The sequence below is a fragment of the Bactrocera latifrons genome, unplaced genomic scaffold (assembly GCF_001853355.1).
Source record: "Bactrocera latifrons isolate USDA-ARS-PBARC rearing strain unplaced genomic scaffold, ASM185335v1 scaffold_122, whole genome shotgun sequence".
In the NCBI taxonomy this organism is placed as follows: domain Eukaryota; kingdom Metazoa; phylum Arthropoda; class Insecta; order Diptera; family Tephritidae; genus Bactrocera; species Bactrocera latifrons.
In genome coordinates, this window is record NW_017534653.1 from 523,965 (window position 1) to 537,931 (window position 13,967).

Sequence of the window (13,967 nt, forward strand, 5' to 3'; positions counted from 1 at the left end):
GCTTAATGCATTTCTAATTTTTTCGCTTCTCGGTAATGAATACTGTTGTATGATTATTTGTTATTGTCATACATGTATTGTAATTTTTTGCTTCTGGTTAAATTTTCTTAACTTAATTTTCTTTATTTGATTTCAATAATATATAATTACTCATTTAAATGTTCATACTCTCTAATTACGCTTATAATTTGCTTTAGGGTGCAAATTTCGTATATATAATTTCTATTTTTTGCATTTTCTCATGTTTTCTTATAACTAAAAATAATAAATATTAGCCATATTCAAAGTCTCCATATTTCTATTAATATAAGTACTACATTCACATAAGCTATATATATATATAGATAATATCATTTACGTTTTTCTTTATTTTTTAAGCACTCTAGATACTTGATATTTACAAAGCCCATATATTATTTTATTTTTTTTTTTTATCGAATTAGATGATAGAAATATAATAATTAAAAATAAAGTTTTTTTCTATTTTTTTCGCTTAACTGAGTGTTAGAGCTGTATTTTTCAAAATTCATATTTGCTGTTTTTTTAATTTTGATTTCAAGTTAAACGCCATCTCAATTTTTCAAAATTTCTCAATGTTTCTCCTTACTTTTTCTAATAGCATACCACCATAGATACTAGTAGTAGTTTAATAAATTATATAATTTTGTGTTTCTCTTAAGTCGATATAATGGGTGCCTTTTTTTCAAAGTCTACATAATTCTTTAACCCTTCTACTTCTTTTATTTTGTTATTACATACAGTTAAATAATATTATATAGTTTTGCCAATAACTTTATAATATGTAAATAACACATGCATTTATATAAGCAGATATCTTTGTATATATTATATCAATTATATCAAATATGCTATTCATATTCTTCCACTACTTTATTTACTTGCATGTATTTCAGCAATGAGCTGGCGCTATAGCTATATCGATATACATGCATACTTATACTCACATATAAATCTTAACTAACCAAGCGAAGATGATCCAAAGCATCTAAGCACTGGCACTCAGAAACGAATGCAGAATCAGAGATCATCAAAATCGTTAGAGTAAATATTTAGTAATAAATGGTAGTAATAACGGTAACTAACCGAGGGTACTATCAAGAGTACTTCGTTAATTACTATTAAAAATCAGTTCCGTTCACAGATAAATATACAATATACAAAAAAAAATATATATATATAATTTTGAAAAAGTGGGAGTGGCCCCGCTTTCTAATAAATTTAATGTTTATGTCTTTCAAACCACTAAATATTGTAGGATCCTCCTACCGATAATGTGAAACTAGATTAAATCGGATGATAAAACCGCTCACTCTCATATAACGGTACTAATAACTACTTAAAGCGCGAAAAATTAATACCATATATAAGATATAAAAGGGCTTTAATGGATCCGAGTTTAAAATTATACGATGAGTGTATCACCGCTCACTTTTAGATAAAATCACATATCTCAGAGCCTGTTAAACCGATTTCAACCAAATGTGATATATAACATTCTCTGATATTTTTATTTCATAATGTGAAAATAGATGAAATCAGATTGCAACCACGCATCCTTCCCTATAATTTAAAACTTCATCCGAGTCTTTCCTTTTCAGTGTTCAAATCAAGAAGCACGAATAATGTCTTTAGAGTATTCCACCTTATGATCAAAAATTGTACAAATCCAAGAAAAATTGTTCAGCCCCTAGGTACCCCAACACCTATAGTTGACTTATTACCGCAAATATCGGTCAATGTGTGAGACAATTGTATTTAGTATTTCTGTGTATCTGTGAGCCCCCATACATCGAAAATATATTAAATTGGGAGAAACTTGACCTAGCCCTTATATAACTATTTCGAATATCCGGTTGACTTTGCTCCATGATATTATTTAATAGATAAAATCAGAACCATACGACCCCAACCCCCATATATTATATGAATATATAAAATTGCTCGGACTCCGATCTTCTGGTTGACTTTTACATCTTGAGGAACTTTCCTAGCTTTAATCCTTGCAAGTTGAAAGAATTAGCTCTTTTATACTTGCTTTGATTAATTTTGAATCGTTTCTAAACAATTTTTCACAGTATCAAGCTTAATTCTATATGGAGAAGAATACGAAAGTGTATACAGATTTTAATTTAATATGTCTATCCATATAAAAAAAATGTTTGTCTGCATGCCTTTTATACCTGTAGCATCGTAAACTATGCATTTGGTCATGGATGATCTTTAGAAAAGTATTTGTGCATGAGCCCGAGAAGGTTTTTGCTAGGTAGTTTTTTAATAAAATTTTATTTCATATTTTCAAAACTCAACTCCACCATTTATTATTCAACTCTAAGTAAGAATATATATATTAAGTAATAACTTTAGTTTCCTTTCTGCACTTTCTAAAATCACGATTTAATTTTTGATAACCACAAAATAACTGGTTACATGAGATATTGGTTCAGTAAAGTCAATATTTTTAAAATATTTATTTTGGATTCACTGCTTATAATATGTAAATACGCTTTTTCGTATTAAAAAGATATATGTTAAAAATTTTAATAAAATAAAAATATATATTTTAGTGAAAAGTCTTACATGAAATAACTACATATATATACAAGGTGCGTTCCAAAGCAAACAGGACTTTTTGAATCTAACGGCATCTTTATGACGACTGGTGCGTTAGAATCTGTTATCTATATCGATTGCCCAGTGATAATTTTATCGATTGGAAGTGAAGTAAGTGTCAGTATGTTTGCGAAAATGAGCTTGGAACAAAAAGCCAACATTAAATTTTGTTTTAGAATTGGCAAAACTGGAAACGTTACAATTGATGAAACAAATTTATGGCGATGATTGCAGAGTGGTTTCAATGAATGTTTCAAATGACGATCAACATGTGGGCCAATCAAAATACGTGATCACCGGAAATTCCATCGAAACTGTGCGTGAAAATCATCAAAAATCAACCGAAATCATCATTAAGATTCCTGAAAGTCTAATTGAACATCGATTTATCGCATTTTGACCGAACATTTGGGTTTACGAAAGGTGTGCGCACAGTTTATTTGGCACAAATTGACTGACGACCAAAAATTGCTCAGAATCCAACATTCGATCAAAGCTTGCCACCGATTATTTGACCAAAAATCAAATTTAAACATTAACCACCACCCATATTAACTTGATATGGCACCGTGCGACTTCTTCCTTTTCGGAAAAATGCATTTGCCCATGAAAAGACGGCGTTATGCAGACGTAGAGGCCATTCAAAAGGCTCAGGCAGAGGAGACTATTTTGAATAAAATAAATTTATTGATTTTGACAAAAAAAAATCATTTGTTCTGTTTCTTTAAGTCCTGTTTACTTTGGAACGCACCTTTTAGTACGTACTAAACATGCAATATTGAACAAAATCAGAAGATAGGAAAATCTAAAGATCTGTTGTTTATTTCAAAATTACACCAAATATAGAAGTCATGCTAAAAGCTAAAAAAAAATTATCAAGTAATTAAATATATTGTAAAAAAAAAGCAAAGTGCTGAAAATTGCTTAATTAGTAATGAAGCATGAGATGAGCTTGACATTTGCATTTCGGCGCACTTTTAATGACTCTATGGTAGTAAGTGCCAAGCAGACTAGGCCTCTGCTTGGAGACGCAGTGTTATAATGAATATTCTGTTATAGTATTTCAATGAAAACGGAAGTTACATTTTCCACTAAAAAGATAAGTAATTTCAGAAAATTTTAATTTTTCAGAAAAAAACTAAAAATTTAAAATTAAATTTAAAATTAAATTTTTTCCGAACTCAATGTTGAAATTACTCAGCGATGACATAATCTTGATATTGAAGCAAAGTAAGCACTTCAAGAAAAACGAATAATATCGGGCTTAAATTAGTATTAGAAAACCAAACGACTTTTAAGAATCAAATTTCGCAAAATAAAAGTGCAAAAAGTAATAACCGATACAAATTTTTTTTAATAATTTATTGAAATTAAATTTATTTAAGGAGCTAGAGGACAAAGCCCATTTACCGGATGATATTCATGTAAGCTATACATACATTATGGGATTTCAGAAGAAAAATATTAATTCAAATTTTAATTCAATTATTTCTTAATGCATTGTTTACAACCCTAAAAACATCTAAGAAGACACAATATATTTTTGCCAAACCAAAAAAACCAAAATCTGCAAATAATAACAAAATAATAATAAGAAAGAAAATTCAATAAAATGTTTAAATATTTTTTCTTTTTCGTTTATTGTTTGTCTAAACCAAGTGAGACAACTGTTTATTGATTTTCCGCACAATTTACGCGATTGCCGAGAAAAAATAACCACTATGTCATTTAGTTAAAAATCGATTTTAGTTTAACAAGTTTTAAGTTTTAAATATGCGTTTAATTTTTCTACCGGTTTTAGTACTACAAAGTTTAAAGCCGAGGAAGAAGTCGAACACTTCTTTCAAAAAAAAAAAACCTGCGATTAAACACTTTAGCAACATGTTGCAAGTGCATAAAAAATGTTTCAATTTTATGTCAAGCGAACGCCCCCATTTTACCCCGCAAATAAGAACGTCTGTATTTATGCTTTTATTCATTTATATATTCTCTGTGTATATATATATATAAAATATCTTTGCGCTCTTATAACATAACAAAAATTAAATTCTACATACCTACAAAATAGTTACATTTATATAATATTTAATAAGATACAAAATAAAACGCACACAATTCGTAGAAACAAATATTTCACAATAATACGAAATAAACGCTTTACTAAGACACATCCAGATATGCGGCTTTTAAATATGTATACAATAGAAAACAAAAACAAAAATGCTCAAACAAACAAAAAATCGAATAATAATAATAATACATTTAGAAATAATACAATATACATATTTGGATGCACACATTTGTGTGCGTGCTTGTGTGTGTTTGTGTGAGTATGTGAATTCGCTTAATTACTAACGTTTGCTTTTTGGTCCAATACAGTTGCAGTGTTATACAAATAAAATAAATAAGAAAATACGTACATACAAGGTGAGTGGGTAGGGGGTGAAGGGTGTAAAGGGTGGTAGTGGTGGTGGTGGTAATTGCATGTGCGGTGAATTATAACTTTACAATTAAACAAAAAGCTATGCATTTAGACAAAAATCAATACAAAAAGGATAACAACAATTTAGCGTTCAATTTAGTTTGAAAAAAAAATTCTAAAAAATTCTCTATTAGCAATATCAACCACAACATCAAAATAACAGGATATATATATGTAAACAAAAAACATTGAGAACATTTATGTTAAGCAATATTTAAGAGATATTCAAATAAAAAACAAAAAACAGTAAACTTTAAAGCGGCATGTCAATTTCAGTTAACAAGAGGCGCGGCACAACTACACAAGTGCTGGCCACGGCTGCCGGCACGACCGCTCCACGTTGCCCACACACGTACATTAGGTGGGTACGTATGCACAATTCAGCTAAATATATGTTAGGGTGAGTGTTTGAGTTGGGTCACACATGCATGGGAGAGCTTAGTGTTTATATGATTTAGAGAGATTTACTTTAGAATGGACGCCTTAACTTGGCAATGGCATTTGTCAAGTGGAGGATTTCGGTGTTCATTTGCTGCACCAGTGTGTCCAATTTGTCGACGGAGTCCAAAATTTCGACGCGTTCGGTGTGTGGATTGAAGCGCACCTCGAATGGACGCGACATGGTCGATACCCAGCGACGGAACTTGTCTTTGGCATCTTCGAAACTCTCGGCGACATAGTATATGGGCTGGTATTCCTGATCTTGGTAGGGTTGCACGGCAGTGGAAGCTGGTTCGAAAGCGCGATGTTCGCACTTGTCGCTGATGGCATGCAAGAGTTCGCCGTATGACGAGAGCAAACCAGCGCCGTAGGCTTTCACCTGACCGTGTTCCTTGCAGAGACCAAACTCAACGGTGAACCAGTAGACCTAGAGATGAGAGAAGATTAAAAAGAAAAAAGTGATTAGTTAGCAAGATATTTATATATATATACGTGTTGTGTTTATGTGTGTTTTGGCGGGTGTGAAAATCTTTGTTGTAAATGGAAAACTTGACACTGACACTTAGTCTATGACGGCTTAACAATGGCGGCTTGCGCGCGTCTACGCCAATGGCACAGGGCCACTCTCTGCGCATTGTGACCTCAATCTTTGGTGATTGTCAAGCGCGCCAGTCATAGCTGCGACTTAGCATTGAATAACAATTTGCAAGTAAACTTGTTACTTTTGCATGGCTATATATATGTATGTATGTAAAATTTTGGTAGCGTATTTGCACTTTTTTGCATATTTTCTGCATGCATAACATTTTTTATCGTTCATTAGAATTTTTGGCTGCCAAAGTCGCCATTTTGAGTATTTGTTTATTTCTGTTACTAAATGCACGCGTTTAGCTGCCGCGCAGGCGCAAGGCCAGCAATAAGAACGCCAGCGCTGTGCACATGCGCGTTAAGATTAAGACAACTTACTGCAAATAATTAAAGCAATGCACTTGCCCGCGCGCCGCCTAGCGCGCTTGTATGTGTGTGTGCGTCCAAGTGACCATAGTCGCTGTCATGCTGCCAAGCGCACGAACTTGAATTAAACAGCCACCACCACGTTTTTTTTTTTTTGGTTTTTTTTTTGTTTTTTGTGATATTTGATAGCGCAAGCACTTCAACCTGGCTTAGAAAACTCGCTTGAGCTGGCGCGTTCTTGCGCTAATGCCAGTTTTGGTGCATGGTCTGGCGTTAATGTTGGCGCGGCAAAGCCACCGCGCTAGTTAGTAACAGCCAGCAAACGCGGTTTCAAGTTTACAGCTGGGGTGGCGGTTATGGCTAAGTGGGCGCGCGCGCGCGTTTCACAGCCGCTAGCCAACAGTCAGCAGCCTTCATAGCTACTAAAATATCTAAATTGGCAATTAAAGCGAGCATTTAGACAAATTAAACTGCAAATGTACATTTGTAGTCTGCGCGCATAACTGGCGCATTTATGCATATTTGCGCGGTCGCTTTGTTAGTGACCAGTGGACTTTTACAATCAAATTTGTTTAGAAAAGTGATATTTGCGATATCGAATTCGGGTTGGCGAAACATTCTCGTCAAGGCTACTAATCGAGATAATGCTAATAGCGCGCTGCTTGACTAAGCGTTCTAATTGGTTGGGGATGTGTGTGTGTTTTCTATATCAATGTTGCGCCAATATTGTCATACTTACAGTGGATAGCTTTTCGATTTCATCATCGGAGGCACCCAACGAAGCCAAACCGATTTCTTGTGAGAATTGTGCGAAACTGGGATCAGCTAAGAGCGGCATGTGACCGAGCAATTCGTGAATGCAATCGCTGTAATTGAGAAGAGAAGAAAGAAGAATAAGCAATTAGTTATACTGTTTAGAATTAGGGGTAAAATACATGGTAAACTACTAGATATTAATACTAGATATAAGTTTTAAGCTCAATGTGTTCTAAAGATATGACAAATTTAAACGTAGCACAGTTCTAGACGCCTTCATGTTGCGTTCATTACAATAATATAGTTTTATCTTTTTATACGACTTAAACAAGTCACTTCTAATTCAATCAAATATTGGAAATAGCTTTTATGATACTTTCACACTACTCTCAGGCAGCAAGCAGCCAGTGCAACCCGCTGTTGGTCATTTGCTGTACCCTTACTGCTTGCCTGCTTGAATACTGCTATTATGCTAAACTAATTAAGTGTCGGTAATGGCGCTGTGCTGCCCTTAAAGTGCGCCGAAGTGCTAAAGTGTCGACAATTTGCGACAATTCCATTGCCATCACTACACTGCTGTTCTAACCTCACTTTTGTTTCACTCTACTACGCAGCCCGCCCACTCATCAGCATCAGTAAAAGCATCAGCAGCAGCAGTGGCACTAAAAGTTCTGAGGCAATTACATGCTTCCGTCATGTCAACGCCTAGAACTCACTGCATTGTCGCACAGCTATTGTGGTTGTTGCCACACGAAAGCATATTTCCTGTCAAATGAAATTAGAGCATTTGCCTTTGTGCTTTGATTGCTGATGCTTGAGTTAATTTGCCGCAACGCAACGCAACAATGTGCGTACCCGGTAGTAGGAAGCGCACAGCGCAAAGTTGCCTTGCCTAAACTTTAGCCCATTTTACAGCTAGTAAACGTAGAATTCCAGCACTTAGATACTTACGGTTCGGGTGTGTGGTATGGTGAGTTAACGTGGCGCACATATTGTGTGCTCTGGAAGATGCGGAATGCCAGCGAGGCGAGGAAGTCGCGTGCGGTCAACAGACCGGCAGCGGGACGCAGTGTGAAACCGGTGTTGCGACGCAAAAAGTCTGACATCTCTTGCAATTGCGGCAGACGGTGTTCGACGAAGATCTGCTCGTCGCGCAATTTCTGGAAAGCAGCACGGTATTCCTGGCAAGCGTGTTTCTTCGACAAATCGACAACGGTCAACAACACCGAACGCCAAGTCTTAACCTCAACATCGGAGTATTCAATGTGTGGGATTGGATCGCCATATTTGTAAGCGAAAGCGATTTCGGCGATCTCCTTGCGACGCTGGCGATAGACTTTATCAGCAAAACCGGGATGATTCATATCCAAATCGGGTTCGTATTTGGTCATCAAATGATTGCAGTTATCCAATTCGGAGGCATGCTTGGGGAACCATGGTGCCTTGACGCTGATGTTATGTTCGGCCAACAGACTGATGCTTTGGAACGAGCCCGATTGACGTAGTGAGCGTACCAGTTGCAATAGATTGCCACGCGTCATATCGACCTTAATGAGTACGTCGTGTTCGACGCCTTGTTCGCGTGACACACGCGATTCGACATGTTGTACGGCGCCCTTGAACGTTTCGATTGCCTTGAGTATGCGGCCAAGCGAGGAGATGCCCTCCTTGAGGCGTACGACGAGCGCAGCACTCTGCACGGCATTCTCCGCTTCGGTGGACTCGGCGGCGGCGTTGGCAAGCAAAACTTCCTCTTCGGTAAGACCGGCATCTGTGCGTGTGAGAGAACGAGTGAAAAGCAATGCAAAGTTAATAAAAATATCTAATAATATGTGTGTGTATGCTGTTTTAATTTTCAAGTTGTACTTTATGCCAAATAAATCCGCTTGGCTTGCTAAGCACGCGTTCTAAGCGGCACGAATGCTAGACAAGTCGGCTTAAGTATGAAAGATGCTGGCCGAATGCATTGCACTAGTAGGTAAGTGAGTAGTTAAGTGAAGAAAAGCCTTGGAGTGGGTGGCGATGGCGTATAATTGGAATAAATGTTGGGTGAAAAATTGCAAATCGGCTTTTGTCATAATTTCTCCCCATTTCTCATTTTTTTAGCAGCAGCCATTGTTGGCGTGTAGTCAAGCGCGCAAGATTCGCCTTTTATCATACTCAAACGCGCACAGTGACATAATAAAATCAGCGCCATAAAAATAGCATCGGCGGAAATGTACGCAATGGCATTGGCAAAAGAAATGGAGATATTAAAAGGAAATGTGCGATTTACACATTTGAAATGCTCGGCGTACGTGCTGGCGCACAAGCGTATCCTTGACTTGAGTGCGTGTGTGCGTGTGGCAAGCGTATTAAGTGGCATATGCTTCATCATCATCATAATGCGCTTGAAGGCACTTATGTGACGACTCTCTGACATTAACCCCCCACCCGAAAGGCGTGTGTGGCGCTCAATTGTTGCTTACCATTTGCATTGTTGCTGTTGCTGTTGCCTTCACCCTGAGCAGCAGCGCCCAAAGAGGCGTTGTTGGTTTCGTTATGAGCTTCTGAGGCGTAAATAGTTTTTGAAATGAAAAAAAATGAAAATAAAACAAAAAAAATGTATAAAAATCATAAAAGCAGAATAAAAAGTGAAAACAAAAGCAATTTTTTTTTTTTTTTTTTTTTTGGTAGACTACCTGTTGGGATGTCATGAGCTTCAGCTGGTATCTCCACATTTTCCACCGACTGATCGGCTTGCAATTCGATTTCTTGCTCGATTGGAGTGCCTTTAGCTTGCTGAATGCATTGCTCCAAAGTAGTTTCGTCTAATTAATGAAAATTAAAAAATAATTTAATTAAATTAAAAAATAAATTAACTTAAAAAATTAATTAATTAAAAATAATAGCAATTAAAAAGCAAACTAATTATAATTAATTAAAAATCAAGAAGAAATTTTAATAATTAAGTAAAAATTATAAATTAATTAACTAAGATGTAAATTTAATTAATTAAATTTTTAAGCACAAAAAAAAGTTTGGCTCACTTCAATCAAAAGCAAATTAATTATAATTACAAAAAAAATTAATAAATAGGTAAAAATTATTAATTAATAAACTTGAAATTAAAATTAATTAATCAATTAAAAACTTAAGAGCAAATATTCTACAAAAAAGCTTGACTGACTTCACTTTGAAGCGTCCCAAGCCTTATATTTTTCCATATTTTGTATATCAATTTCCTTTTCAAATTAATTTTTTTAACAATTACGCTTAATTATACTCCTCCTACTTACCATTGGTCTTTTGGCGCGCTTCCTCCAGCACGGTTTGTTTGTTTTGCTTGACAACCAAGCTTTCAAAGCGCGCATCGTCCACCAACGAGCGACGGCGTGAAGGATAGCCATTCTGTAACAGAGCAGAGATTTTATGATTAATTTTTTGTTTTTATTAAAAAAAAACTACTACTATTGAATAATATATATGTATATATATATTTTTACCACCTTAATACCGTTAGTGCTTAGTGATCAACCGACAACCACCTGTCGGTCGTCTAATGCGTTGCCATTGGCTAGAAAGCTTTTAAGCGCCTTTTCCACTCAAATGACTGAGCAGCGTGGGTGTATGATTGAGTGATTGTGTGGAGACCATTTGGAGGGTGGCAAATGCTTTAAGCACACTTAAAACCGTTAAGCGTATATTTGCCTGAGTGTGTGGGTAGGTGTGTGTAAATAAAGTAGTAAAGCGGAGATGTGCAGGAAATTGGCGCATCAGCCACAGATTAAAAAGGTTTGAAGAAGTAAAATGTGGTTGTAATTACTGAGAAAGCTGTGGTAGCAGGGGAGAATTTTACGAAAAATTATTTTTTGGTAAAAAACTTTAAGGAATTAAGTTACGAAAAAGATTTTCAATGCAAATATGCAAAAACTATGAAATTTTTTCAGTTTCAAAAGTTTCTTTGACTAGTATTTTGAAAATCCACAATTTCCACCAATTGCATATATATGTATGGGCCCCAGCTGTGTTTACATTTCCAAACAGCCGCCAGTTGTGGAATTTTTTCCACTATGTCTGCAAATCACTTGACACTTATGCAATATGATTTACTTTCCTCTCACACGCTTACGCTCCGCTGATCGCTCTCCACATAACTCCATGCTATTGAACAATTATACAGCAGTTAAAAATAATTTTTTTTTAGTTTTATGGTATGACACAATTCAAACAAATAAAATTATGAAGGTATGTACGTGCTGGTCTAAAGATGCTGTGTGGTCGGCGGCAAGGCAGCAGGCACTAATTGCAACACAACCATAATAAACGGACAGACAGAGTGGCAGACGAGTCGCCAGTGAACAAGCGGTTGACTGTTGGCCCAATCCTCCACTAAACTGAACTGAACTGCGGACCGTGCAGTGATGCGCCGATGTTGTTGTTATTGCAGCCACAAGCATACTCACACATATGTGTAGCCGGTTACAACATCTCCGCGCTTGACTTTATCATTTGGCAGTTGGCTTATTGAAAACGAAAGTGGCGCTTTGTTTTGTTTGCTGTGTTTTTGTTGTTGGTGCAACAACAAAATTTTTCGGTACTTTTTCGAAAACGCAGCTACATGGCGTACGTCAAAAGCGCACATTGTGCGTCTTCGTATATTTTATCAGCAAACAATAACAACAATAAGAGAAGCGCTTAAGCACGAAAAACAGAAATTTGCCGGCTAAAAACTGGTTTATGCGCCAAAACGAAACAAAATATGGCCAATTGAAAAAAAGGAAAAATAATTTGCATAGCATTCAGCTTAGTTTTTTTGCTTCGCTGCTGGCTGGCGCGCAAGTTTAGTACGCGCATGCGCGCRCATCACAACTTCTTTGCGCGCTGCGGCAAAATAACTTATTCATTGACACAAAATGTGTACCATCATCGTTGTTGCTGTTGCTGTTGCTGTTATTATTGTCGTTTGTTTTTTATTTGGTCTATTGTGTGCACTTTCGTTCGAAATCTTAAATAACCGTGCGCTTACAGGCGTTGACACCAAATGAAGTCGTCAAATAGCGCGAGCTCGACACGTAAGCGCCCGACTTTAAGTAATATTTTGACAGCTCATGGTGTGAAAATCGCATAAATTTGCTGATCAATGAGTTGAGGCAGCTAAGCGAACGAGTTTGCGCCATTATTGGGTGCACAATGGGATTTGTGGAATTGTGTTTTGTATAGATATTTTATTTAAATTTTATTTTTTAAAGCGCTCAAATATAGGATTTGTATATTTTAATGGATACAGAGCAGCGCTAGTGGCAAGCAGGAAGTATTAGCGCGCTTTTAAGAAGCAGCGGATAATGCGCGTATATTGGTCAGCTACAATGGCTTAAGCACAATTTATGCGCTTTTCCTGTTGGCCATTAGCCCATTCTTATACAATTTTTGTTTTCAACAACATTTTTTTTTTATTACATTGACCTTCGTGTACCACGCCAATTTTAGGCACACGATCACATTGAAAAGCTGATGAAAGAGCGTCTAGTTTTCGAATCAGCTAGTAAACGCTCATTACAACATGTTTATTGAATTTTTGTGTGTAACGCCACGGAAATTTCTTTAAATTTACATTTTTGAAGAAAAAATTTGTTTTTTTGAAGAAAAATATTGGCATGTCAGAAATCTAGCAGCAGCAGCGTACTCGAACGCGCCAGCTAATGCAATTTTTTGTCAACCAAATTTTTTCCTGCCGTTGTAAGACACGGCTGCTTAATTGTGCCGGTAGTATTATGTGTTGTTGTTGGCTGACTTGCGTATAATTTTCCCTTTTTTCTGCTGCGTTACTGCCTTAAGCGCATCACTACAACTCAGCACTGTGGGCACACGCCCACTTTCACTCTTAACGATTTATTTGAGCAGTTTGTTAAGTAACTCTGCTGTCAATTAGTCAAGACTAACCATTATAGGTTGTACAATGTGTTGGTTGCATTTGAAGATTTCGTATTCTCAATACAACTAGGAGCCTGTATTTTGAGGAAATTTTAGTTTTGTCTTTCCAGTTAATAAAATAATCAAAATGACAACAATTGTTGTTCATATATTTGCTTCATAAAAAATTGGTATGTTTGGCAGCTATCACGTAGTCCAAATTGTTTGCTCATAAGGTTTACATATAAACGTAAGTATGTACATATGTATATGTGTGTGAGGTTGAAAACTACGCAATAGTTGACACTGATTTTCGGAATTTTTTGGGTTTTAGCAATACAAAAATCAGCTGTGACAGCAAGCTGTATTTGTAAGGTAAAAGATGAATATAAACAAATATTTTGCAATGCTGAGTTATAATTTCAGTTAATTTTTTAGGTGTAGACAGTAACTGGTTAATGTAATTAAGAAACTAAAGGAATTTGTCCATTCTTAAAAAAAAGCTATTGAATTAAAAAAATGGGAAATTTTCTTCAATTCTTAACAAAAAAAGATTTTTAAATTAATAGAATTTTCTTTAGCTTAAAAAAATTGAAAATACAGTAGAATATCTTTTGTAAAGCAATAAACGCCTGCTACTTTAAGTTAAATTAATTTTAATAAAAAAAATGTGTTATTTTAACGTAGTTTTTCAAAAATTTACAAAAAATTCAATACATTTTTTAACCATAATAAGTTTAATTTTAATTAAAAATTAGTTATCAAAACACACTTTTGAAGATAAATGAATTTTTTTTTTAGTATAAAATTT

The 13,967-nt window shown here is 35.5% G+C and overlaps 1 protein-coding gene across 2 annotated transcripts in view; it reads right to left on the reverse strand.

Moving 5' to 3' along the window:
* Positions 1-4,887: 4,887 nt before the first annotated feature.
* The window catches only part of LOC108978471 (tyrosine 3-monooxygenase), a 10,346-nt gene continuing 1,266 nt past the window's right edge, over positions 4,888-13,967 (reverse strand). Inside the window, exons 2-7 of one of the 2 annotated variants that reach the window (XM_018948782.1) lie at positions 10,543-10,654; positions 9,946-10,074; positions 9,733-9,810; positions 8,216-9,035; positions 7,248-7,374; positions 4,888-5,981 (exon numbers count right to left, since the gene is read on the reverse strand). In XM_018948782.1, coding sequence (XP_018804327.1) covers positions 5,583-5,981; positions 7,248-7,374; positions 8,216-9,035; positions 9,733-9,810; positions 9,946-10,074; positions 10,543-10,654 — 1,665 coding nt within the window. In that variant the 3' untranslated portion in view covers positions 4,888-5,582. Of the gene's footprint in view, positions 5,982-7,247; positions 7,375-8,215; positions 9,036-9,732; positions 9,814-9,945; positions 10,075-10,542; positions 10,655-13,967 lie in introns of both variants that reach the window. The other variant, XM_018948781.1, reaches the window with a different exon arrangement.